The 24,092-nt window shown below is 43.0% G+C and overlaps 1 protein-coding gene across 1 annotated transcript in view; it reads left to right on the top strand.

Moving 5' to 3' along the window:
• Window positions 1–24,092, top strand: part of LOC141958601 (E3 ubiquitin-protein ligase rnf213-alpha-like) — a 55,676-nt gene that overhangs the window by 27,478 nt on the left and 4,106 nt on the right. The window contains exons 27-59 of the mRNA XM_074901442.1: window positions 77–210; window positions 354–449; window positions 1,766–1,881; window positions 3,445–3,573; window positions 4,267–4,331; window positions 4,789–4,933; window positions 6,178–6,319; window positions 6,543–6,716; window positions 7,328–7,461; window positions 7,682–7,839; window positions 8,103–8,306; window positions 9,478–9,668; window positions 10,567–10,687; window positions 11,102–11,202; window positions 11,761–11,934; window positions 12,462–12,637; window positions 12,716–12,812; window positions 12,898–13,012; window positions 13,646–13,829; window positions 15,014–15,225; window positions 15,818–15,919; window positions 16,101–16,316; window positions 17,112–17,193; window positions 17,594–17,628; window positions 17,725–17,819; window positions 18,191–18,341; window positions 18,494–18,659; window positions 18,825–18,916; window positions 19,338–19,592; window positions 19,804–19,939; window positions 20,911–20,994; window positions 21,244–21,412; window positions 21,546–21,741. Of these exons, the coding sequence (XP_074757543.1) occupies window positions 77–210; window positions 354–449; window positions 1,766–1,881; window positions 3,445–3,573; window positions 4,267–4,331; window positions 4,789–4,933; window positions 6,178–6,319; window positions 6,543–6,716; window positions 7,328–7,461; window positions 7,682–7,839; window positions 8,103–8,306; window positions 9,478–9,668; window positions 10,567–10,687; window positions 11,102–11,202; window positions 11,761–11,934; window positions 12,462–12,637; window positions 12,716–12,812; window positions 12,898–13,012; window positions 13,646–13,829; window positions 15,014–15,225; window positions 15,818–15,919; window positions 16,101–16,316; window positions 17,112–17,193; window positions 17,594–17,628; window positions 17,725–17,819; window positions 18,191–18,341; window positions 18,494–18,659; window positions 18,825–18,916; window positions 19,338–19,592; window positions 19,804–19,939; window positions 20,911–20,994; window positions 21,244–21,412; window positions 21,546–21,741 (4,647 nt within the window). The remainder of the gene's footprint in view (window positions 1–76; window positions 211–353; window positions 450–1,765; window positions 1,882–3,444; window positions 3,574–4,266; window positions 4,332–4,788; window positions 4,934–6,177; window positions 6,320–6,542; window positions 6,717–7,327; window positions 7,462–7,681; window positions 7,840–8,102; window positions 8,307–9,477; window positions 9,669–10,566; window positions 10,688–11,101; window positions 11,203–11,760; window positions 11,935–12,461; window positions 12,638–12,715; window positions 12,813–12,897; window positions 13,013–13,645; window positions 13,830–15,013; window positions 15,226–15,817; window positions 15,920–16,100; window positions 16,317–17,111; window positions 17,194–17,593; window positions 17,629–17,724; window positions 17,820–18,190; window positions 18,342–18,493; window positions 18,660–18,824; window positions 18,917–19,337; window positions 19,593–19,803; window positions 19,940–20,910; window positions 20,995–21,243; window positions 21,413–21,545; window positions 21,742–24,092) is intronic.

Here is a 24,092-nt window from a genome sequence, read left to right as displayed (position 1 = left end):
CATATTCCCGCCCATTGGGTATGATAATACAACAAATACACATTATTCTGTGGAATTTATTTCCCTTTCGCTGCAGGTTTCTACACATGCAAGACTTTTAAATGAGAGAGATTTAGAAGAGATAAGGAAGACACTTAACCTTCAAAATAAAATCCACTGCCTCTTGCTAAACCAGTTTGACACCGAATACACTTTCCGCCAGGAACTCAGGTGAGGAAAGATTTCCTTCTCACCTTTGTTTGCTAATTTTATAGATTGAGGTTTTGGGAAGGGGGGTGAGGGGGGGCAGTGAGAATGGAGAACATAGTTGGTTTTATGAATAAAGCAATAACAGCCCATTTCATTGTCTGCAGGAATTTTTTTGCACAATCATCAGAAGAGAAATTGCTTCTCATCCAGTTTCACTTTGATGAGCCACAGAGCAGCAAAAGGCTTCTAGCTTGTGCCAAGTAAACATCCTTCCTTCTTTCTTCTTTCCTTCTGCATTTCTTTAGTCAGGTGCAAGGGTAAGGGAGGATGCAGTGGCCAAATAGCCATGGGATATAGTGTTGGTTTTAGTGACCTGTTCGGTGGAGTCATTGCAGATGTTCTCATATATCTTTATGTGTATATCTGTGTGTGTGCACTCATGCCTATGTTCTGTAGCTTAAATTTCCAAACCTGAGTTTCTTAAGATATTAGATAAAACATCCCTAACATCTCAGCTTTCACTTGTCTAAAAGAGCAATCTTCTTCATTCTGGGAGCATGCTTTATACATCCTTCCCACACTAAAATCACTTTACCACAGCATGGTTGACTTACACAGCACAAGCTACTCCAAACAGAGCCTAACACCAGATGACTTTTTTCCCTTTAGTCATCAAACCAAAGGACTTTTAAACTGACATCTGGTGCCCTTTGACACATCCTAAGGATGCAAGACACCTCTCAGGGCTGGCTGATAGGACACAGGGCCTTCAGGAGACTTAAGCTCTTCTAGGCACCAGTAAGGGCTGAAGTAATCGACAGTAGCATTATATGAGGTTGGTCTCAAGCCCTTGAAGTACATTAGTGACATCCAGCCAGATGTATCCTTTCTCAGCATGATCCCTCTTACCCCTTTTTCACTCTCCTACATTTCCTGTTCATATCCTTTTTTTACCATGTCAGCTATTGTGCATGTTGTCTCCTGAAATGCTTTGTTCTGGGTGGATTTGTGCTTTTCTAGAGGGGTACTTGAACTTTTCTGGTCCTACTTCTAGGAAACCTATGTTTGATTTTGGCCTGTTTCCCCACAAGTCCTGGATTGGTCTGTGTTGTGGTTTCTGTTGTCTAATTTGTCTGTGTGTTTGTGGCAGATATTGCTAATGTTATTCCCATGATTGACAGAAAGAACATATGATTGGGCAGAGACCCATATATATAACAAAACAAATTCAGATTAAAATAAATATTCAGTATTCATCAGGGAGGGAAATTTGTCATGAAAGTGCTTGCTGAGGCATGTGACTGAGTCATTGCTTGGAGAGGGTATAGGGGAGATATATGGTCGTGAGTCTTGAAGTAGCCAGCACCATCTTGGCTCTTAGCCTTGTCAGAGCAGGGTCTAGGCTGAGCTGAGCTCCTCTCTTCCCTTTCCACAGCTGCAGCACAGCCACACCTTGAGCTGTTGGTCTTTCCAAAAGCTCTGTCTTAGCCCTGGAAAGGCAGTGGGTGGCTTTGGAAGACTCTTTGCCCAACCAGCAGACGGAATGGAAGTTTTAGCTTCTCTGTCCCGATTCTAGGTACTGTGTCACAGATGAGAGACGGAAATCAACAGGCACAGGCCCATCACATGTTGTGCTGGCCACTCAAGTCCCACGAGTTCTGGGAGGTTGCAGCTACCTGGCATTTGACAGTGGTAAGGTTGAAATTGCTATTTTGGACCAGGGAGAGAGTGGGAGGGAAAGGAGAGTTTGGTTGTGCAAGGTCAGGAAGAAAGGTGCAGGGAACTATAGACCAAGTAGTCTCACATTGATCCCTGGAAAGATGATGCAGCAAATAATCCTGGAAACCTTATACAAACACATTAAACGCAGTAAGTCAACATGGATTTATGAATGGAAAATCAAGTCTGACCAACCTGACAGCCTTCTATGATGAGATGACTGGCTTGGTGGATGAGGAGAGGATGGTGGATTGTGTTTATCTTGACTTTAGTAAGGCTTTTGACACTGCCTCCCATAACATCCTCACTGACAAACTAATGAAGTATGGACTAGATAAATGGATAGTGAGTTGGACCAACAAGCAGCTGAACTGCTGTGCTCAGGAGATTTTTTCTCAACAACATGAAGTCCAGCTGGAAGCCAGTTGCTTGTGGTGTTACCTCAAGGATTGATACTGGGGCAAATACCATTTAACGTCTTCATTAATGACCCAGATGATGAGACAGAGCATACGTTCTGTAAGTTTACTGATGATACAAAACTGGGAGAAGAAGCTGATACAGCAGTGTCATGTTGCCATCCAAAGGGACCTGGACAGGCTAGACAAATGGGCTGACAGGAACCTCACGAAGTTCAACAGAGGGAAGTACAAACTCCTGCCTCTGTTTAGGAATAACCGCAGGCATCAATACAGGCTGGGCACTGACCAGATGAAAAGCGACTTCACAGAGGTCCTGGTGGACATCAAGTTTAACATTAGCTAGCAATGTGTTCTTGTGGCAAAGGCGGCCAACATAGCCTTCATTAGGCAGAGTGCTGCCAGCAGGTCGAGGAAGGTGATCCTGCGCCTCTACTCTGTACTGATGAGGCTACACCTGAACTACTGTGTCCATTTCTGTGCTTCTCAGTATGAAAGAGATATGGACATACTGGAACAATCCCAGTGAAGGGCCACAAAGATGATTAAGGGACCAGAGCATCTTTCATATGAGGAGAGGCTGAGAGAGCTGAGACAGTTCAGCCTGGAGAAGAGAAGGCTTGTGGGCTCTTATCACTGTGTATGCATGCATGATGGAAGGGTGTATAGAAGATGGAGCCAGATGCTTCTATAGTGTCCCATGACAGGACAAAAGGAATGGGCCCAAACTGAAATACCAGAAATTCCATTCAAACATAAGAATAAAACTTGTTTACCTTGAAGGTGGTCAAACATCTTTTGGGTTATAGGATCATTTTATTCCCTAGTTAATGGATGAGAGTGACAGTTACAGCATTTCTGCCCATTAGCACTGTGAAGATGGAGAGGAGGGAACAGAATGATACAAGAGAAGCACATCCTCCCTCAGAGAAAAAAAAATGTAGGAGGTGGTAAATCTTCCATCTCTCAATATCTTATTATCCAGACTGCTGGTAGGTCAAGGCAGCCAAAGTTTATTGATTTTTCTGGATGGGTGTGGTGCACCAAGGAGAGCAGGTCAACTGTTCACAGCATTTATGACCACTACTATTATTTATTATGCTTACTGTCTCCCCAGGTGAATGGATGTCCATCCACTTGGATGATCTGATGCCCCCAGACAACTTTACATCCAATCTGGGCCAGCTCGCCAAAATGACTATTGCTGAGATTTTCATGACCACTTTCCAGGGGCATCTTCCAACAGGTAACCAGCCACTTCCTTTTCACCCACTACCTGGATAGCTCTGTCTTTTCCTCTGTGTCCCATTTGCTTCATCTACAGCTTTAAGTAGAGCTAGATCAAGTGGTCCATGGAGGCACTGGCTCTGGGTCTCAGCACGACTTGCTATATTTGATGTTTCTGAAGTCCTCACAGCAATGCATTTTTTTCCTTCTGGTCTGCAAGCTGTGACTGTAGGGTAGGAGGGTACATAAGCTACTTCTTCACTTACCATTAGAAATTGTCTGTACTGCTGTGGCATTCGGTGTACAGTAGACACACACTTATTCACTCGGATTCCCAGAAAGTCTTTCTGTCTGGCTTGCCCAAATAAAACCACTATCCATGATCTGGTGAGTTCAAAGCCAAGTCAATAAATCCCTGCCATTGTTTTCAGGATGTATGGACCAGGGGAGGCAGGAGCAGTTGGGGAGGAACTCCACTTTCTCTCCTGACACACCCACATTTCCTACGGGCTGCCAATCAAAACTGAGAACTGGTAACTGGGCAATTCTCCCCAGAGGGGACAAAGCCCAGGTTGAAATTTCTGAGATTAAGAGCTTTGCAACCCTTTGTTGATTGTTGAGAGACTTCAGATGCTTCCTTTTGATAGAGGTATCTATTTTTCAGGTTTTTACATTTTTTACAAAGGAGTCTTATGAGTGATTGTGATTTCAGGTTTTCCAGAGGAATCTGCTGCTTTTGAAGATCCAGCCAAGTCCAGTCTTTTTCAAGAAGGAAATGTATGATTTATTTCTTTTTTTCTTATTTCAGCTGCCTGACATTACACAGAAACTGGTTTAGGAAACAGTAGCTTTCATAGGCATTTAGGGATCCACTTAATCTGGTCCCTGGTTCGGATAGTATGTTTGCCAGAAGAAAAAGTAGTTTTAGATCTTTGCGAGTCACACAGTGAGGGTGAAGTGGTCACCACCATATGACAGACCAGCACAAGGCCAGAGTAGGCACATTTAAGCCTTCTGTGAACTTTGACAAAGCATGAAATTCTTTCACCATTTCTGCATCCCTTCTCAGAGCTTTTAGCACTTCTCTGCAATGTTGGAATTGATTTACTAGATACGGGACGCTGAAGTATACATATAGGTGGGAATCCATTTTGTCAAGTTAAGTAGGAATTGACAGAGCAAATGCAATGGAGTGTTAGGCAATATTCTGACATTCAATCTTTTCTATTCACAGCTCCTCAGCATGGACTCTATGATCAAAGAGAGCATCCAGAAAGCTGTGATCCAGCTGGAAGACAAGAGAGACAACAGTAAGCGTGCCACTAAGAGAATCATGATCATTCACAACTTGCTTTTCCAGGACCATAGTAGGACCACACGTAAGTACAAACCAACTCATTCTCAGCGTGCATGTTTTTTTTTTTTATTTACACATGGCTGCATCTTGCGCATTGTAAACTATGTAACAGGGGGAATGAAATGAGTGGTTTAATGATCTATCCTGGTGCCCATCTAGGCCAGCATGAGGGGAGGTTCCAAAGGAGAAAGGACTAGGTTTTCTCAGGGCCTCTTCTGCTCTCCATGCACCCCATGGTGTGTGTTCTCAGGGTCTGTACTGAAAGCTTTTTGCATGATCTTCAGTGGAGACCTTGGTAGAAAAATCTGAGGAAGAGGTCACTTTATACCCCCATGACTATTTTGGAGTCCAAAGCCATCCAACAGATTTCTACATAGAAATTAGAAAAATTAGAAAATTATAGAAAATTATTTGTGCAGGTGTTGTGGTGTCTTTATAGAAAACTGTGGCTTCAGAAAAATAGAAAGGGTCTAAGTTTTATCAGAAACCAAGTGCTAAAATCCTTGTAGATGCATCTGGAAATTATTCTTTCCTGCACACAGAAATACTTTTTCACTGTGATGCATGACTTATGTCAGGTGCCTAGGACAATTGTTAATGACTGAAAAAGAAAAGAGACATGTTGCCACTTCAAAGATGTGATGGGTCTGGAAAATCCTTGAGGTCATATGGCAAAACTAGAATTTATTCTGTACTAAATTTTGGCTATAAGAAAATGTCCCTAAGGAAAAGATGTTTTCTTGTGATTTCGTAGTGACACCTTCATTCCTCAGCACAATGCAGAATGAATTCTGCTTGTGGTTATATCAGTACTGAAATGAAAACAACCCCATCAATTTTATTTTATATTGATACTAGTGTCATACAGCTAAAACAGGATGTCAACCCTTCTGCAGCACTGACTATTCTTGTGACATACAATACTAAACGTATCTCCGTATCAATATGAATATCAGAGTATTCATACACCGAAGAACCTAATTCATACATTATTTTTAAAATATCGAGACAGAGTGAAGTGGATTTTCTTTTCTCCATCAAAAATGGCATGTCCTTACTAAATGTTGCCCCCCAAATCAACTCACTAGAAATAAAGAGGAAAGAAAAGAGACTAGGGTAGAATATAAAGACCCTGGATTTTATTGTGGAGGAAAACCAAGAACTTTCATAGAGGTCACTTTCTATGACTGGCTTTACTTTGACTGAAAACTTTACGTGAAAACTCCTTTCATTCAAATGTTTTAATAAACATTGTTTTATAATTAGTGTCAAGTCATTTCATGAGTGTGCTGAAAAGGAGAATTTGCTACCTTCTACAAGAACGTGAGAAAATAAGCCTTGAGCCAAGGGAGTGGATGTTCCGCAGAGCTGTCTCCAGTGAATTTATCCTTGAAGACACTTCATTCAGGTAATTTTGTCTGTGCAATCCCTTCCAAATTTCTAAAACAGGTCTGTTTCTGAGAGTGTTAAAAGAGCTGTGCTGTGTGAAGAACAATACTTAATGGGGCTCAGGTATGACAACCAGGAGTCATATTGTTAACTGGTATACAGAAGTAAATGGGAGTTTCTGATTAATAGAGGTTTGGTCAGGTACAAGGAAGACAACTAACAGGCCATGTTATCACTTTTAGGCATGCACTTTGGATGCATTTAGAAGACATTGTGGCGAACCTGTTTGCTCAAATTCTCGCAGTGGTGGATGCTAACAACAACCTGGATCATCTCTCTCCACTGTCTCCACTCTCAGAACTGTGGCTTCAGATGTTCAAAGAAGAATCATTCTTGAGAATTAAATATACCAGCAAGTAAGAGACTTGGTGAAAAAATACAGGATGTACATTAGGAGAACAAAAACCTGCTTTCATAATGCAACCCTCTGCAGAAAGAAATGGTAAAACAAGTCTGAATTTAAGATGAGCCCACACAGTTGTGTCATGACACTGGAATCAGAACCTTCTGGTTCTCTCAAACCTTCAGCAACTCAGAAAGGAACTCCAGTTCCTTGGAACAGTGATTAACACAGGGTAAAGTCAGAAACAAACTTGAATTTGAGTTCCCTAAGGTTAGAGCAGATGAATTCCCTCCCCAGCACAAAATGCTGCATGTCCAAATACCACATTTTAATTGATCAGTCAGCTTACTGTGAACAGCAGCTGTGGTCAGAGACAAGACAGATGACTGACTCAGTTGCCTTTTCCCCGCTACAGTCTTTTTTAGCCTTCAGCTCCCAGTGACACGAACTTTTTCTGCTCCTGCCTTGTTTTCACTGTTGCTGAGTAACTACAAAATGTCTTTCTGTGCTTTTTAACCCTTTAAGCAGAACGTATACCAGTGACAGTCAGAAATTTCTCTGTGATGCTTCAGTTCAATACTCATAGAGCGTATTATGTGATTACTTCATTCTGTGCTGTTTAAGGAAAAAAGATACTAAGATTTCCGTGTTGTCAATGACTGAAGACCCCAACACAACTGTGGTCTGCCAGTTTCCATTCAGTTGGGTTTTGAAGGCCTACCTGGAGGAACTATGGGACATAGTCTATAAAACGAAAGGTAACATCAGACTTTTCAAGCACGTGTTGTTCTTTAACCCAGGGAAGCTGATCTCCAGAGTTTCCTGCAATAGCCAAAGATTGTGGTAGGAGCAACCATAGCATTTCTATTCCCCATGCAACCATAATGACCCGATATAACCTAGAACATCAGTTGTGCATTCCTGTTTTCCTGTCAATGTCTATTTTCTGGTGACCTAACATCTCGTCTTTTCCTCTAGGACTTCCAAAAGAGCCTATGAAGGAATCAGCCAAATTGTTCCAAGAACAGATCAAAAATGTGTTGATGCCAGATGGCAGTAGTCCAGAGATGATGCAGTATTACACCAATGACTTTCTAAGGATGACTTTTCCTGGGCAAGATCTTTCTGTCTATGAGGTAAATAGGGTTTGGTGAAGCACAAATTTTAAATGGCACTGGGTTGTGTCACAGAGACACAAGATCCAAGAATGGGGAAAGAAATTAGCCTCTCGTGTTCTGCACACTTCCCAGCAACTGCTGGTGCCCAGTCTTAATTTCACCTTAGTAAAAGTTTTTTTGATGGAGAAGCTTTATTGGACTGCTTTAGCAATGCTGCATGCCATCCTCAGTTTCCTGCTGTTCGTTTGGAGCAGAAATAACACCTTTTATTTTATTTGCAGATTTTGTCAAAAGCTCTCCTAGTCAATGCAAAACAGCTCTGCTCCTTTGTGGGGCAGGAAGATATAAGCTTTTCCCCCATTTGGCTTCACATGGAGTATTTCTACCTACGAGAGGAGTACCAACTCTTTGTTGACTTGATGAAAAGTGATGAGACTGTAACAAGTGAGCTGAAGGAAATGTACAAGAAGGACCTGCCAGAAATGGTGAGCAAAAGGGAACAGCTGGTGTTTCACAGAGCGAAGTGGCACAGCCTATTTCTATCAATGGTCACTAGCAAATACTCAGTGTAAGTGTGTAAGAAAAGAGTCAAGACTTCAGGGGATCTTTCCTTCGAAGTATTTTCCACCTTCCAGCAAGTCTTAGGGAGTTTCAGATCTAGCAGTCATATCCAGCTCATTCCCTAGCAAATGACCTGTACTTCATCCTCCTCTAACCATTTTTTAATTCCATTTATACTCTTTGGTCTTCACTTCTGTAATTTAATCTACACTGTGTAGAAAAATACTACACATCCTTTTGCGTGTGTTTTTCTGTGTATGACATTCAACTCTTCTTAGACATTCACACCTTATAGGTGACAGTCACAGTATTTAACTTCTGGGGTGGGGTCCAAGACTGGATTCAGACACTAGCTTACATGTCTACCATGATATGTTTACATTTGCATTGGTCATCTAATCTCCTGTGATTGCTAGTAAAATCATGAGCTGAAGACACAGTGGGGAGAGTCTCATGACTGAAGGGAGAGGTACAGTTCAGTTGCCCACAAGTAGGCATCTACTGACATTTCAGATGCTGTATGGCCTCCAGGTCCTGCTGCAGTAGGGCATGAATCTCCTGTAGGTCCTGTGCCCCATCTGCCAGCTCTGCATAAATGTCTTAGACATGCAAAGGCATTTCAGCTGACAGCAGAGACTTACAATAGGACAACTGGATCTCACCTAAATAACTCTTTCCAAAGAACAATTCATTCAACAGTCTTAAACATCTCTCTGTGAAACAGAAGAACTGTTCTTTGGAGATACCTGTTTCTCCTTCCTGAATGTCAAGGGGTCTGAAGACAACACATTTAGAAGCCTAGAGCTGAAAGTTTCCCTGTGGAGGGAAACCAGTACTCTGGTTCAAGTAGTCAAACAGTATTCAAGACTTAAGTGCCACACAGAGTTACACTATGGTACAATTATGATTTCTGTACTGTTGTCACTTCCCTATCTAATAAATTCCTACTGTGGTATTTGTTGCTGAGTGTACTAAGCTAAGGTTTTCTGAGAATTCCCCATCACCACCTCCAAAGCTTTTTTTCACCAGGGTGCAATGGGGTTAGGTCAGATATAAAAGCTATTTTTTCTTTTCTCTTTTTAAATATAATTTCAGTTTGTCACTCTTGACACCTTGAACATTATCCTGAAGAAGGTGCAGCCCACAGATAAGCTTCTGTCATTTGAGGGCTGTACAGAATGGCTTGGAAGGGTCAGGTCCATTAAGCCCTGGATGGAGTGGATCAGTATGGACAATTACCAGATTCATCTTTACCAGAAAAAAAGGGAACTCCTGAAGAGTGTGTCGTAAGTCCAGCCCTTCTCAACAGCCCTATTTTTATCTTTCAGGTAACAGGTCCTCTTTCAGACAAGCCAAAAATTTTTCCTTCAAATTGTTGGCATGTTTGCCAAAAGATTCTGCCAGTTCTCAACGAAAGATTTGAAAACTAAAAGGCTTGAAGCTTAAAAATACAGTCTGTAGAGAATGATTGCTCATAGCCTATCCTTTTTCCCTGGAGCTCCTAATCCAGCATTTCAATGAATCAAGACACTTCAGGCAAATAAATGGGGCCTTAGCTATTCCATGAGCTAAGTGTCTACACTGTGAGCTTAATTCATCCTTTCCTTGGAAAGCTGTAGTAATTAGTTTGAGAACCTTAGTCACTGAAACTGTTGGCTCCATCCTAATCCTTTGCTCTTCCTGTTGTCTGATTATCACAAAAGCATTAGCAAAATCACTCCAAAAAGATGTCTTAAGAACTATGTATTTTGATCACGGTCACGTATCCATCATCCCTTGACAATAAGACCTGTTTTCCTGAACATCTGACTGCATGCTTGATCATGCCCAGAATGCTTGCTGTAGTAAAATAGGTATCTCCATAGACAAAACCCAATAACGATTTAATAACTCAGTTTGGTCTGGGGACACTCCAACAAGTTACATAGACAGGACCATGCCATATTTTTCTCTCCTTGCTTAGTCTAGTCCTCCAAAGCTAGCCCAGGAGTCCTCGTGTCCTCAGATCATCTCAGAGTACCTGTGATATGTCATAGAAATCTTTGTTGGAAGGGACCTCAGAGGTCCATAGGCCAGCCTCCCACTTAAAATGGCACCACCATTGCCAACAGTAGAGTAGGTCACCTGTGGCTTTCTCTGGCAAGTCTTGAAGCATTGTTCAATATCTGCGTATGTGTTTTCCAGACACCAGTGGACCTGCACCAAGATTGTCTACATGTTCTTTGACCACCTGCTGCACAATGAGACAGAAATAGATGAGAAGCTTCTGAGACTTCTTGTGAAGCAGTTCATCTTCACCTGGAATGTATGTGCTCAGTGTAGCGTTTGCCTGAAAATTTTATAGCCTTGGAGACTAGCAGAGTTTGGAAAGAGCCTTATCTTCCATGGATTCCTCTGATCCCAGATGGAGGGAGGGCATAGAAATGGGAAGAGAGTGGGAAGAAGATGGAAACATCATCCGGTGCAAAAAACCCTGAGATTTCAGAATCATTATGAAAGCCCCCCCTGAATCAGAATTTTATTTGAAGGAAGGTTTCCTTGAAAGCTTAAGATGTATTTCACGTCAATTATCCCTGGCATTACATGAAGAAAGATATTGGTGTGTCTGATTTTGGTGTTTTATTCAGTAATTTTGCAGTGATGACATCCCATATTGTTCCTCTTTCATATGCCAAGAAGATATTTCCATTGAGCTCTCACCATCCTTTTTTTCCTACAGCGCCTGACTGAAACACAAAATTTTGATCCAGCAGAAGCTTTTGAGTTGGTGACAAAAGTGCTCAAGAAATGCAACCAAAATGCTGACACTGTGTACCTTGTGTAAGTCCAAGCAAAAAAAAAAAAAAAACCACCAAAACCAACCTGTCCAGGGACATTTTACATCAAACCCATTTTTTTTAAAGGATGGTGTAAGATCATCACTAGTCAATGGGGATGAATCTCCTCAGGCCAAAGACTATCCTCAGGCCAAATGCCTAGAGACTTCTAATTACAGGGCTTGTAGTACCCAACACCGGAAGGCAATGGAGCAAAGCCTTTCCCATGCTCTGTTGTGCCTGCCTTGTGACAGAGACAACCCTGGAATTGAATGTGATATAATTGATGTAGGTACTCACAGGCTTAGTGAGATTGTCAATGAGGCCCATCCCTCTCACCCAGCCATGCTTATCATGGCAGGCCACACCTCTTAGGTGGGATGGTCCTTGGTAGAGCCAGCCCCTTATTAAACTAGCAGATGTAGCCCTTATTCTCTACTCTAGGCTAGTTAAAAATGCCCACAGCAAAAGCTGGGCATGAGAATCCCATGCACACCCTGAAGTCAGGCACCAGTGTAAAAATCAGCCCTGAGTTGTGTCTTCCTTTGGTGGTATCTTTCAGGAAGGGTGTGAAGGACTGCAAGAGCTGTCTACTGGAGATCACTGACCCAGCAGAACTACCCTGTGGCCACATTTTCTGCTCACAGTGCATCCGTGAGTGGAGAAGCAAGCAGTGTAAGATCTGCAAGGATAACTTCCCGGAGGATTACACACCCACAGCTACAGTGGCCACAAGGTATTCTGTAACTAACTAGTAAAACAACTAGTTTTGTCTCAGTCTCTATTACTTCATATAAAATACTGGAATAGTTGCCAGAGCAGAGGCTACACAAATGTCATTAACATGTGAGCTCCATGGAAATGTCAGTATTCACCATGTGTAGCAAACCCTTTGGTGGTGAAAGAATTCATGTGAAGTGGGCTGGGGTCAGTTTCAGCCCTCTTACCTCCATCTCAACAGACAGTCTATCCAGGCATACATACTACATAAGAATCCATTTGTCTTTGTTCTCTAGGTATTTTGAGTGGAGATAGGAAAGAGAGAGAGTAAAGGAAGAAGAAAGTTTGTCTTCAGTGTTCCAGAGAAAATGCTGTAGTGGGTTTCTGGGGGTTAATTCCCCTATTTATTTAAAAAGTGTATTTCTTCTCCACAGTCTAGGTATACCTAACCTCTTGGTCATATTCAGAGAAGCAGAAAAGAGAAGTTGTTCTTTTACTTTATTGGGTTTTGATGATAGATCTTGATTTTATTCCTCCCTACAGGGAAGCTGTTGCACGTCACAACAAATTCAGGAGGAAATGTAACTCCTTCTTTGTGGAGTTTGTTGCCACCTCTGTCTTGGGAGAGAGAGGCACACCATCCCCAGAAGTCATCACTCGACTGATCCAGTTTGTGGCCTGCAAGCCATCCAGCTCTGAGCACCAGGCAGTAAAAAGGGGTAAGAGCCTGACTTCACTGGGACCCTGCCCTGATCTTGTACTGAAGAAAAATAATTAATGTCATCCTTAATTTTTAGTGTGCAAGTCAAAAAGTGAGCTGTCACCCTTTGAAGAGTGCATGGACACCAGTCCAACATGCAAGTCCTCCCTCTTGAAACTGCTCCTGCGATATGGGTTAGCATGAGCTACCTTCTAACCTGATCACTGAGCCACATTGGCTACGTGGATGCTCACATCCTATGCCTTTTTTCTGTCATAGGTTCAACAACATAAAAGTTCACCTGGAAAAATATCTTTCTGAGATGGAGGAAAAGATAATCTTCCACAAAAGGAACTGGAACCATTTCTACTTCATGGTGGTGCATTGCCTGGAGGCAAGTGCAAATATCTTTAAGCTGTTCCTGGAGTTCATACTCAAACTAAACATCATTTCCTGTCCTGCCCTTTGCAGATCACACTCTTCCTCTGTTTTTCCCCACACTGGCTCCTGGAACGGGCTGCTGACCTCCCTTGGTTATGTGCCTGAGCATAATCTGGAAGAATCCAGGCCTGAGTTAATAAGGTCCAATGTACAGTCTAAATTTCAGAGCTGGAGCTCCTGGAGTCCAGGGGTGCCCATGGCCTGATATGTAAGCCACGAGAGTCTCCCTTGAGCACAGTTGATACTCCGAGCAGAACTGCCCCTGGTCTCTGCTCCACTTTGAACTGATGCACTAGAGTTATGCACAAACACATCATTTCAACATGTGACTCCCCACCAAGTGAATCAAGAAAGGGGGCAGTTGTCTCCTGCCAGAGAAGCTGAGTTGGGACTACCCTCAAAGGTGATGAAAAATATTCCACCTGCAAAGCAGGTCATTGCTGGGGGATTGACATTCACAGGGTACAACAGCACAGCATAATTGAGCCCTGCACCTGGTGAAAAGGCTTAGGAAAGAAGAAGGGACTATCCAGAACCTATGGCAGTTTCGGACTCTTACTTTCCCCCTCTCTTTCTTATTGAACAGGATTTTATGTACCCTTCTTCTCAAGATGATGTCAACCAACTTGCTGAAAGCTGCCTCTCTACTGCAGACCTTTCTGCTTTCTGCTCATGCAAGGCCTCAAAAATTGACACCCTCCAGTTCATAGCTCGTCTCCGGTTCTCCATCAGCCATGTGGCCACTGTGCTTGGCAGACAGGCACTCTGTGGTGAGTACTTCTGATAGCTACAGAGAGCATGATATTTGTGTTTTCTCATAAGCAGGTTTAGAACAAGCCTAACATTCACTAGTATAGGAGGTTTCTGAATAAAATAAAATAAAAAAATACAAAGCTTTGTCTAAACTTAAGAGGTTTAACAAATGAATTTTCGAGAGGTGATTCAGAAGGCTAATTTATTTCTTTTAAATCTAGATAATTTTTTAAACCTTTTATTCTGACATTATAAAACTATTTTTTTGCAATATTGAAACTGAATGGGGATAAAGTACCTAAATTTTTTGTAGAAATATGTTGCATCCAAAGATGGGTATGTTGCACCCAAAATGTATATATTACCTAGAACCTGTTGATTTCTTCTGAAACCATTTTAATTTTTCTGGATTGTTTTCTCAGTATTGAAACATCCAGTTTTTGCTCAGAGTTATAATAAACTTATCTGAATATTGGCATTTCCCCTGAATAAATAGTTTACCAGACTTAAGGGGCATTGTACAGCAGTGTACCAAGAAAATCACTTAAGTCTCTACAGGTAAGTAGGTGCATGTGCTGGGACTCTGTTCTTCCATTAGTCTGTTGAGAATGACAGGCAGAGTTAATGGAGTTCACACTGAACGTGTGTGAGTCTTCTGGTTTAGAAGCAGATGTATTGCACTTCAAACTCTGTTGAGTCTCTTCCTTACATCTTTGTCAGCTTTTAAGAGTGTCTAAGCAAAGTATGAGTGAGGAGATGGACACAATCTTACCTCAATCCGTATAATCAATGGAGATACGGGTGACCCTTTATAAGGCCAAGATGTAAAGTAGGCCAAAGGATTCCTACTTCTCTCAGCTACCTGGGACAGAGCCATGAGATTGCTCTCTACTTTCTGGACAGACTTTGAGAGCTTTCCTCTCTGACCTAAGAAACCTGCTAAACAAGATTACCCAACCAAGATCCTATAATGACAAAAAATGGGAAAACAGCGCACTATTCAATCCCCATATTCATTGCCTAGTATTCTACTTCCCTGCATGCTGTAGGTATTAAGAAGCCCAAGATGCTATGGCTGCGGGCCATATTCCTGCTCTTGGGAGAAAAAGTGTTGTTGCAACCTAAGCAGGTAGTGTGTCTGCAAAGGATCTATGATGTACAACTGCATGGGAGCAAGCCTAATGAGAAATCTCACTGGTAGCTGCAGATCCAAACATACCATCTCCTGGTGGGAGCAAGCAAGAGGAGCAAGACTTGGTGAATGCAATGAAGAAGCTGGTGGCAAAAGCACAGACACCATGGCCTCAAATATTTCTCATTAGAAATCTCTGTAACAACTATGGGTTCATCCAAATGCAGAAGATCCTTCAGACAGAAAAATGGATTTTACCCAGAGGGCTTGAAATTTCACAGGTGAGTGTCTTCCAAAAGCCCATCTACAGGTCAGTGAAGTTGTGCCACCTGAGCACACAGATGCACCCAGGCTTTTCTTTGCAGCCAGCTCTGAGGGTGTCCAGCTGGCTAACTTGAGCCCTGCCTGGTGAAATACATCTTGTATTGCATCCTGTGTGTACAATCAGAGCTGATGGGATAGGAAACACCCAACTTAACAAAAAATTTCTTCTTAGCGGCTTTCTTGCAGTCTAGAGAGGTATAAGCTCCTCTAGAGAATGCTTCATCCCTCCTTCATACCTGCTTAACACATGACTGTTCCCCTGGAGGCACCTATTCATGTATTTGGAAGATTGCAGAAATGAAACAATTGCACAGTAAAATTCAGGCAGAACAGATTTCAGACCCCATGTCTCTACAGCACCCCAAGTTTGTCCCCATGATACAAACTCAAATTTTAAAAGATGTAAAAACAGTTTTTAATATTAATAACACAAAAATGACATGATCATTTGTGAGGGGTCCATCTGAATGCTTCAGTGGGCTTGAGACAGCCTTCTACATGCTGGTGGTATCTTGTTATGATGACTTAATTTACATCTGTGTTTCACAGGATATAGGTGCCTGGTCAAATACAACACTGATGTTCTCAGTGCTGGACAGAGCAGAAAATCAAATAAAAACCAAAGATCACCAGAAAGTCCAGAGACTGATAGTGAGTATTCATTGTGTCTCCTACAGAATTCCATGGAGTTTTTGTAGAAAGCTATAGGAATTTCATCCTGAGATGGAGACAAAAGGGTCGCCACTTTTGAAGCCTACCAGAGGGCACTTCATCAAGAGGTGCCTTCTGGATCTCCTTATATTCCATCTGGTTTGTTCAATTTCTTTTCTAGCCTGTCATAAAACAAATGGAAAACATTCTCCAAACACCATTGCTTCCAGAAGAGCCTCTGGAAAACAAGATGAAGAAGATCGTGGAGGCTTTGTGCAGACACAAAAGCAAGGTCTTGATGGAGGTGTTGTTTCACACAGCATTTACACTGGCCCTATCCCAAAGTCCCCTCACTCAACTTTTCAGAAATATCTGCTTTAAGCCTCATATGATGAAGGTAAGTCAAGATGTGGGGATACAGATACTTCCCTTCAGGATAACACTGTCAGAGTGGGACTTGTTTTTACACAACAAGCCCTGCCAGCTTACAGCCAGATTTGGTTGGGTCAGTCTGCAGCAGTCTGGGTTGTTTCAAACATCACATGGAACCTTCTAGTTTTTCTGCTCCCTTCCAGACAGTCCACTGAGAGCAAACTGAGATTGTCTATCACTATCTGTATTGAAAGTGGAGGACACAGCCTGTCCATCTCTCTCCAGTGAGTCTAAGAGAACGTCAGGGCCTGCTAAGTATTAGTTGTTGACTGTGCTTATATGACTCAGATCCTAGCCCAAACATCTTCATTCTGACCACAAATATGCCAGCTGTCAGGTAAAGGTAAACTTTTTTACTAGACTAGGTCCCACTTTGCATCTAATGATGTATAAATTGTTCCTGTTATTTGAGGCGTGCAGAAAGCAATTGCCCATCTCTTGGTAATGAAGACAACAGCAGTGTCCAGATCCTGCTCCTTCCCTCTGAATCCTCAGTTTAGTAGTCAGATACCAAAGAAGTGATGAAGATGCTAACTTGGATATTGCTGTTCTTGCAAGCCCAGCCATCCCCAGTGTATCCCCAGTTGATGTAATGCTATGTACCTTGATCTATACCTCAGTCAAGCTTTTTCATGTACTCATTTGCACCTAATGTGTTTATCTCCAGAACTGTTATTTCTCCAGTAGATGGGAAGCAAACTAGAAATAATGGTTACACAATTCCTCAAATTCTTCTTTATACCTGTGTTTCATTTCTAAGGTGTCCTACCTCCCCACCATGCCTGAAGACCTGCTTTTTGATCAGAAGAACTGGAAAATTGGTCAATATGATACCCCTTGGAGTAAGTGTTGGGGAAATTCTACCTCAGTCCACTTCAGCTACTCCTATATGGATGGCAGACACAGGGAACCTGCTATAAACGTGCCCTGAGACAGAATGTCAAGGGGATGGAGGGAAAGGAGGAACAGGTGGATGGAGGGAATGGTGGCTTTCTTTAGAGCTACCTTTGTGCTTCTGTTGAGTACTTTACAATCTCCTTTTGGCTGCATCAACTCCAGGTCCATATGGCAAACTTAAGAACCATGTGGTGAGACCAGATCCCAGTAGATGGGAAGAAGGTCTTACTTGAGAAGAGCCTGGGCTGTTGTCCTCCCAGTGAATTTCTGTCTGTGCTTACATCATGGAGGATTTTGTAACTGGGAGATAATTGACTGATTAATCTAATTCCCTTTCATACACAGCTTGTCAGTGTGGATCATGCTGGATCATCACCGATGTAAGTGTCTTTTGACTTTTTGTGATGTTGAGGGTCTTCTGTCTGCTGTTATGTTTTCTGCCCTGTCTTATGCTGCTGTCATTTCTTTACCTATAGTGTGGGTGTCCTGGGGAAGTCAGACAATGCCTATGTGGTGCCAAAGTTGGAGGAATTAATCACAAACCTGAGAGAGGTTTTGTGAGGAAGGAAATGTAAGTTGATGCTCCCTGTCCTACAGCCCAAAAGAGATGAACGGGGCTATGGCCACTTGACCCTCTTTCCATTCTCTAGGCACAGGGGAAAAGGTGTAGCTGGGCAAAGCAAAGTCTTTGTGATCCAATGTCCAATTGCAGTAGGAAGTCTTGGAAATACATACTGGGGGGAACAGAAAGGAGAGAAAGCATGAGTGACATGAAGCAGCTGGAAAGGATATTTCTTTAGCAGCAGTTCTTCCAAAGTCTCATCTCACCCCAAGTTCACACTTGTTCTGACCCAGCAATGGTCAAGCCTCTGTCAACGTTAACTTACCTGTGAGGAGCCCAGCCACTGAGAGTGTAAACTGAATTACATTTCCTTATCACAGCAAAGAGGATAAAACAGTAAAAGGATACATCCTTGGGAACCCTTCAACACGGAGGATTGAATTGGAGAGGGACCTGTCACCTGCCTCTGTCTGTCTTGCAAGAGTTCTGCTGCATTCATCCATGATGCTGGGGCTCTATACAGATAAACAGGTGAGACAGCCCCTGCTTCTTTTCCCTGCCTTACCTCCCGTCTGTCTGCCCACCGCACTTAGCTTGCAGCTTCCATATGATTAATAGCTTCTGCCTTACTCTGAGAGGAAACATTCTTGAGAGCTAAATTAAGAAACTACCCTATAATCCAGGCAATTCTGAGTCTGATGACAGAGAAACCAAAGGATGTGGCAAAATTCTTCTGGGACCACCTTGAAAAAGATATTGAATGCCTGGCAGAGGCACTTAGCAGGAACACAGAGGATGCAACAGTGACTGTCCATCTATTTCTCCAGCACCTGAACAACAGTACAACAGGTAAAGGTACATTCCACGCATTGAAAACATACCAGCAGTCTTACATCAGGTTGGTTTTCATGTGGTCACTGGAACTGGGGGCTCTCATCCCATGACTGCAGCTGTTCTGCACAGACTCCAGTGTCTACTGGGTGAGGGTCCTTATTTTGCTTTACATTTTTACAGGACAAAACATGGACTTGAATAATTTGCTTAGGCAAGAAGACCGAAGGCAGTGGGAAACCTGCTTTAAAACCCTGACTCAGCCATTCTTCCAGGTATGCAAGGGACTGATCACTGTGTTTCCAGGTATCCCATATACAAACTAGCACTTTGCTAGGGATCAAGTGCAGAGCGCACACGGGCTCTGGTGAATATCCAGACACATCCAATATGCTGCGACATTCCCACATGCAATAAACAGGTTTATCACCTCTTTTTTAAAATGCTTTTTATATGCTGATGCAAATCCCCTTCAGAAAAAAACTGGCTCTATGCCTTGGAGAGCAAAAAATTCCCTGTTGGTTTCTTCTTGGGCAATTTTATTCTTGTCCCAGCTTCATTCTTCAACAGGAAGATTTTAATGACACTTCCCTTTCTTCAGAGCCACCATTGACTTCCCTCATGAGGACACTTGCAAGTCCTCCCAAACTCTTTTGTAACAAAAGGCATCTCCTAACAACCCTTCAAATTCTACAGGCCTTGGAGCAGAGTCTTACTTCTGTCAAGCAGCAGAGGATGAGAGATTCTCAGGGCTCCAACCTGCTCCTGCAAATAGCTTATGGCCAGATGACTCCTTTTAAAGACCAGCCAAACCTTGGATTGATTGGCCTGTCCAACATGTGGAAATTTGAACAGAAGATGTCCATCCAGACCCTGATGCATCTCCTTCAGCAAGAACACAGAGAAGGCGAAGGAAACCGCTACCCTGTTCTTCTGGAGCTTGCATCTAAGGTTTGCTGTAGAAACATTCCTCCTTCTTCAAAGCAGAGACAGGCACCATGTGGATTCACCTTGCTGGTGTCATTGGGGCACTAAGTTGGCTCATTTCCCCATGTTTCCTAGTACAGTGCCCTTCTTCTGGATACCACACAATACCAGACACAATTCTGGTTCCTCAGGTAAGTACATGGATAGCAAAGTCATGCTGAATTTTCCCTTCCAGGTGCAAAACATCCAGCATGTCCAACATCTGCCTGACATTTTCAGTCTGCAGAAAGCTCTGATCCACTTCTTTGAGAACAGCCATAATGGGGAAATATACTCAGTACAACAATTTCTAGACCAACTTGAACCTTCAGGTATGACATGGACCTATTACCAGTAAACTGGCCTATACTACTTCTCAACAGCCATATGCTCTGCTCTGATGTTATAGCAGGACCTGTGATTTCTGTTGCAAGCTGTGAGGGAGCAGCAAACACAAGACTGCTCCATGAGGGAAGACAAGCCAGGAGCTAAGGGTGACCACAGCACAAACCAGGCAGCAACCAGGGTGCAGTCTCACAGTATTGGCACAAGGCCAGAGTAGTGATAGAGCCAAGTTCTGTCAACAGCCCGGTGATCATAACACAAATAAAGGTAGTAAGTCCAGGAGTCTAGGAATTCCAGTCAATAACTTCTGAGAGCAGGAGACAGGGCTGCTTACAACTCAAGTACCGTCCTGAGCTTACATACATCTCCCTGGGCCCATGAGGAAGGAGTGAGGTGGAGTCCCCAGGTCAGGCTGCTCAGGGCTATTATATTAGTGACCTCAGGGCCCTGACACAGGCTCACAGTGGTGACTCTCAGTCATCTCTATCTTTATGGACATCTTTGGGGTTTGAGGGAGAGAGGAGAGATTGCTGAGACATGGGGATGCTCTTTGAAACATTGGAATGGGTCTTGAGCAGATTGCTTCCCATCCTCAGAGTAGGGGTAGCCAGCAGGACCTGAGAAACTTTTAGACATATTTCCTGCTGTTTCACCCATGAATGCGCAACATACATAAGACAGGTTTTTAAGACTGTAAGAAAGTATGTTATTGTGGTGCATGTGAGCTGGGATTTGGCACCACTTAATGCCAGATAAAGTATAATATGGGCTAGAAAAAATTAACTGTGGTTAAACTTGGAGCCGCAGCTGTGAGTAGCAACCAAGGCCCAGCCTAACAGTTAACTGAGCAGTTGCAGTCCATAAGGAGTCAAGAAGACAAAAATAATTTTTTTTCAATTCCCTTCTCTTGGGAGCTTTCATTGACACTGCTGTTTTTTTCCCCTCTCTGTGCCTGAAGAGGACCAGCGCTCAGCTTTCAGCCGAGCTATAGGGACCATTCAGAAAGTCTGGAGCAATATCAGAATGAAACCACTGTGCTCAGGTATTTTGACTTTCCAGGTATTGTTACTTCCCTTTCCTAAGCCATTGATGAAGGCAGGAACCCATGCTAGCTGCTGAGCTTGCTTTGTTTTGACCCTTTAGCTGAAAATAAATTAAAAATCCTTCCAAAAATATAAAACGATACAAAAAACCCTCAAAAAGGTTTTAAGAAAAGCTAGCCAGAGTTTTCCCCTTAGGAGAATTCTTCCTACCACACAAGGCAGAAAATAAACCCTCCCTTTTGTTACAGATGTCAGAGTCCCCCCAGACATGTTGCCAGAGGACATCAATGCCAACACTTCTGTCCAGAAACTCCTCCCAACTCCACTTTCTATCAGTTACCTTGTGACGAGGCTCCTCATACAGCACCAGAACACTTGTGTGGACACAGCTACTCAGATCACAAAGGAAAAGCAACGGTACATTTCAAATCATCCCTCTGGAGCAAATCAGGACTCATGTAAAGCTGCACATGTCATTGACTGTGAAGTGAGATGAGGTAAGAAGCAAGGTGCTATCCTTAACAACAAAGGTTAACTTCTTTTCTCCCAGGTTCATCTCTGCAGAAGAAGTGAAACCATCCTCAGTGCTGAAGATAACTGAGCATGATCTGATCACGGCAATGCTGGCCAACTCCCAGTATATAGTAGAGGAAGATGGCACTGAGACAACCCACTTTGACTTCCAGACACTGCAGCAGCAAGTGATCCAACGTTTTATCAGTGGGAAACCTGTCATCAAAGCTCAGGTGAGCTTATCACCATGCACTTTCAGCACGAGCCAAGTAGCAGTGCTCCAGGCCAGCAGAGGGTGTAGGATTTTATTTCCAGCACCTGGTACTCACCTCTCCAGAGCTAGAGCAAACACAAATGCAGGTGCTTGTACATTTGGCAGCCCACCACTCTGCATCTATCTCCATTCCTTGGATTTGTGTGGTCAAAAACCACAGCTGTGCTCAGCAAACCTTGGTGCTATGAAAGGCAATGTGTGCCTTTCTGTTCAAACCCTGCAAGGGAGGTTGCCCTGGATTTTCTTATAACTGAGGAGGAGCCAGACACTATCTAAAAAGACTGAAGAGTTGAGTTCTTGGGCATAGTATAAGGCTGGAGTCTAATGTCGGTATCTGAACCATACTGGAGAAACAAGTCTTTTGCTGTGGTATTCATCTTCACTTACTTGCTCACATTAACCTTTGACTTTCCTCCAGAAGTTCTCAGGGGACCAGATATGCAAATGGTTATTCCTGTCTGAAAAGGAAGGCCAGAGGTACATACCTCAAAAATTAAGTCTTGTGGGACAGCAATGAATTTAGGTACCTAAGTCCCTTCAGTCCCTTTAAAACTGCATAACCCTCAGGTGGTTACATAAACTTCACCTGGGGTTCTCTTACGACCACTGGCACCAGCTGTTTCCTATGTCAGAGGAAAGGTGTTTGGATTTGCGAAATGTGAAAATCTGGCCACAAGAGAATGGGAAAAAGGGGTTCAGGGACACTGTAACATGTCTCTCACATAGTGATTCAGGTCCACATGCTTGTCCGGTAGTAGAGTAGGATAAGCAGAGAAACAGTCACAGAGAAACTGAAAGAGTTCAGCTGGAGGGATCGCTGGATGTTTCCGGTCCAACCATTTTATCCAAGTAAGGCTAACTTCAAAGCAAGAGCATATAGCTCAGGGTGTTATATAGTTGAATTTCGGAAGTCTCCAAGGATAGAGATTCACCACCTGTCTGCCCCTCTGTTCTGATGTTTTAGCACCGTGAAAACGTTTTCTGAATGCTCAAGTAGGAGATCCCTGGTTGCTATTTGTTCTTATTGCCTTCACTGCAATCCTCCTTTCAGTAGTGGAAGACCAATCTGATTATCCCCACAGAGCTCTCCTTTACAGGGTGAACAGTCCCTTGCATCCTCAATCATCTTGTTGGTCTCTGCTAGACTCAGTTCAATTTGTCAGTGTTTCTTGTACTGAGGAACCCCAAATTGGACACAGTACTCAAATGTAATCTCATAAATGCTGAATAGATGGAAATAATCACTTCCCTTGTCCTGCTGGCTACACTCCTGCTAATATAGCCTGGTGTGTACATGAGGTTCCTTTTGGCCCATTTCTTCAGCCACTTGACACCCCTCTGAATGGCAGCCGTGCCCTCCAGTGTATCAGCTTCTTTCCCCAATTTGGTATCATCCACAAACTTGCTGAGATGTCATGTCAGTTGTTGCTGAAGTGTTTTAACGACATCAGCCAGCTTCCTCAGCACCACTGAATGTGTTCCTTCAGATCCAATGGACCTGTGTATATCCAGCTGTAGTGGGTCTGGCTGAGATGGAGTTAATTTTCATCATAGAAGCTGTGTTTCAGATCTGTGATCAAAACAGTGCTGATAACACACTAGTGTTTTAGCTATTGCTGAACAGTGTTTGCACAGCATCAAAGGCCTTCTCCATTTCTTACTCTGCTCCCCTCCACTGAATAGATTGAGGATGTGCAAGAGGTTGGGAGGGGACACAGCCAGACAGATCACCCAAACTAATCAAAGAGGTATTCCATGCTGTATAATGTCATGCTCAGCAATAAAACATGTAAGATGGGGTTTTGGAGTGGTTAGCCATCTTTTGCTCAGGAAGCAGCTGGGCATCAGTCTACCCATGGGAAGTGGTGAGTGATTGCTTTTGCATCATATTTTTTGTTTTCCCACTTTTATTCTTCCCTTTCTCTTTTGCCATCCCATTGGGGGTAAGGAGGGGAGGAAAGTGAGTGAGCAGCTCTGTGTTGCTTAACTGCCACAACAACAACTTATCTCAGTAGTCCCTAATTTGGTCCTCTTTTTTTGTGACATGCCTTTAAATTTTGACAGTAAACACAGAGGACTGAAAGCAGACCATCACAGTAAAAAGTGAGGCAAAGAATGCATCAGGTATCTCAAAGAGTACCTTTTCCATGTCCTTTGTCAGTAGGTTCCCTTCCCTGTTGAGCAGTGGGCCCAGTTCTTATCTGATGTTTTTTTTGCCAGGGATGTACTGATGTAGAAGCCCTTCTTGTTGGCCTTCATAGCCTTCAGCAGTCTCAAATCCAAATGAGCTTTGGCTTTCCTAACTCTATA

The sequence above is a fragment of the Athene noctua genome, chromosome 1 (genome assembly GCF_965140245.1).
Source record: "Athene noctua chromosome 1, bAthNoc1.hap1.1, whole genome shotgun sequence".
NCBI classification, from domain to species: domain Eukaryota; kingdom Metazoa; phylum Chordata; class Aves; order Strigiformes; family Strigidae; genus Athene; species Athene noctua.
This window is presented reverse-complemented; position numbering and strand designations above follow the sequence as displayed.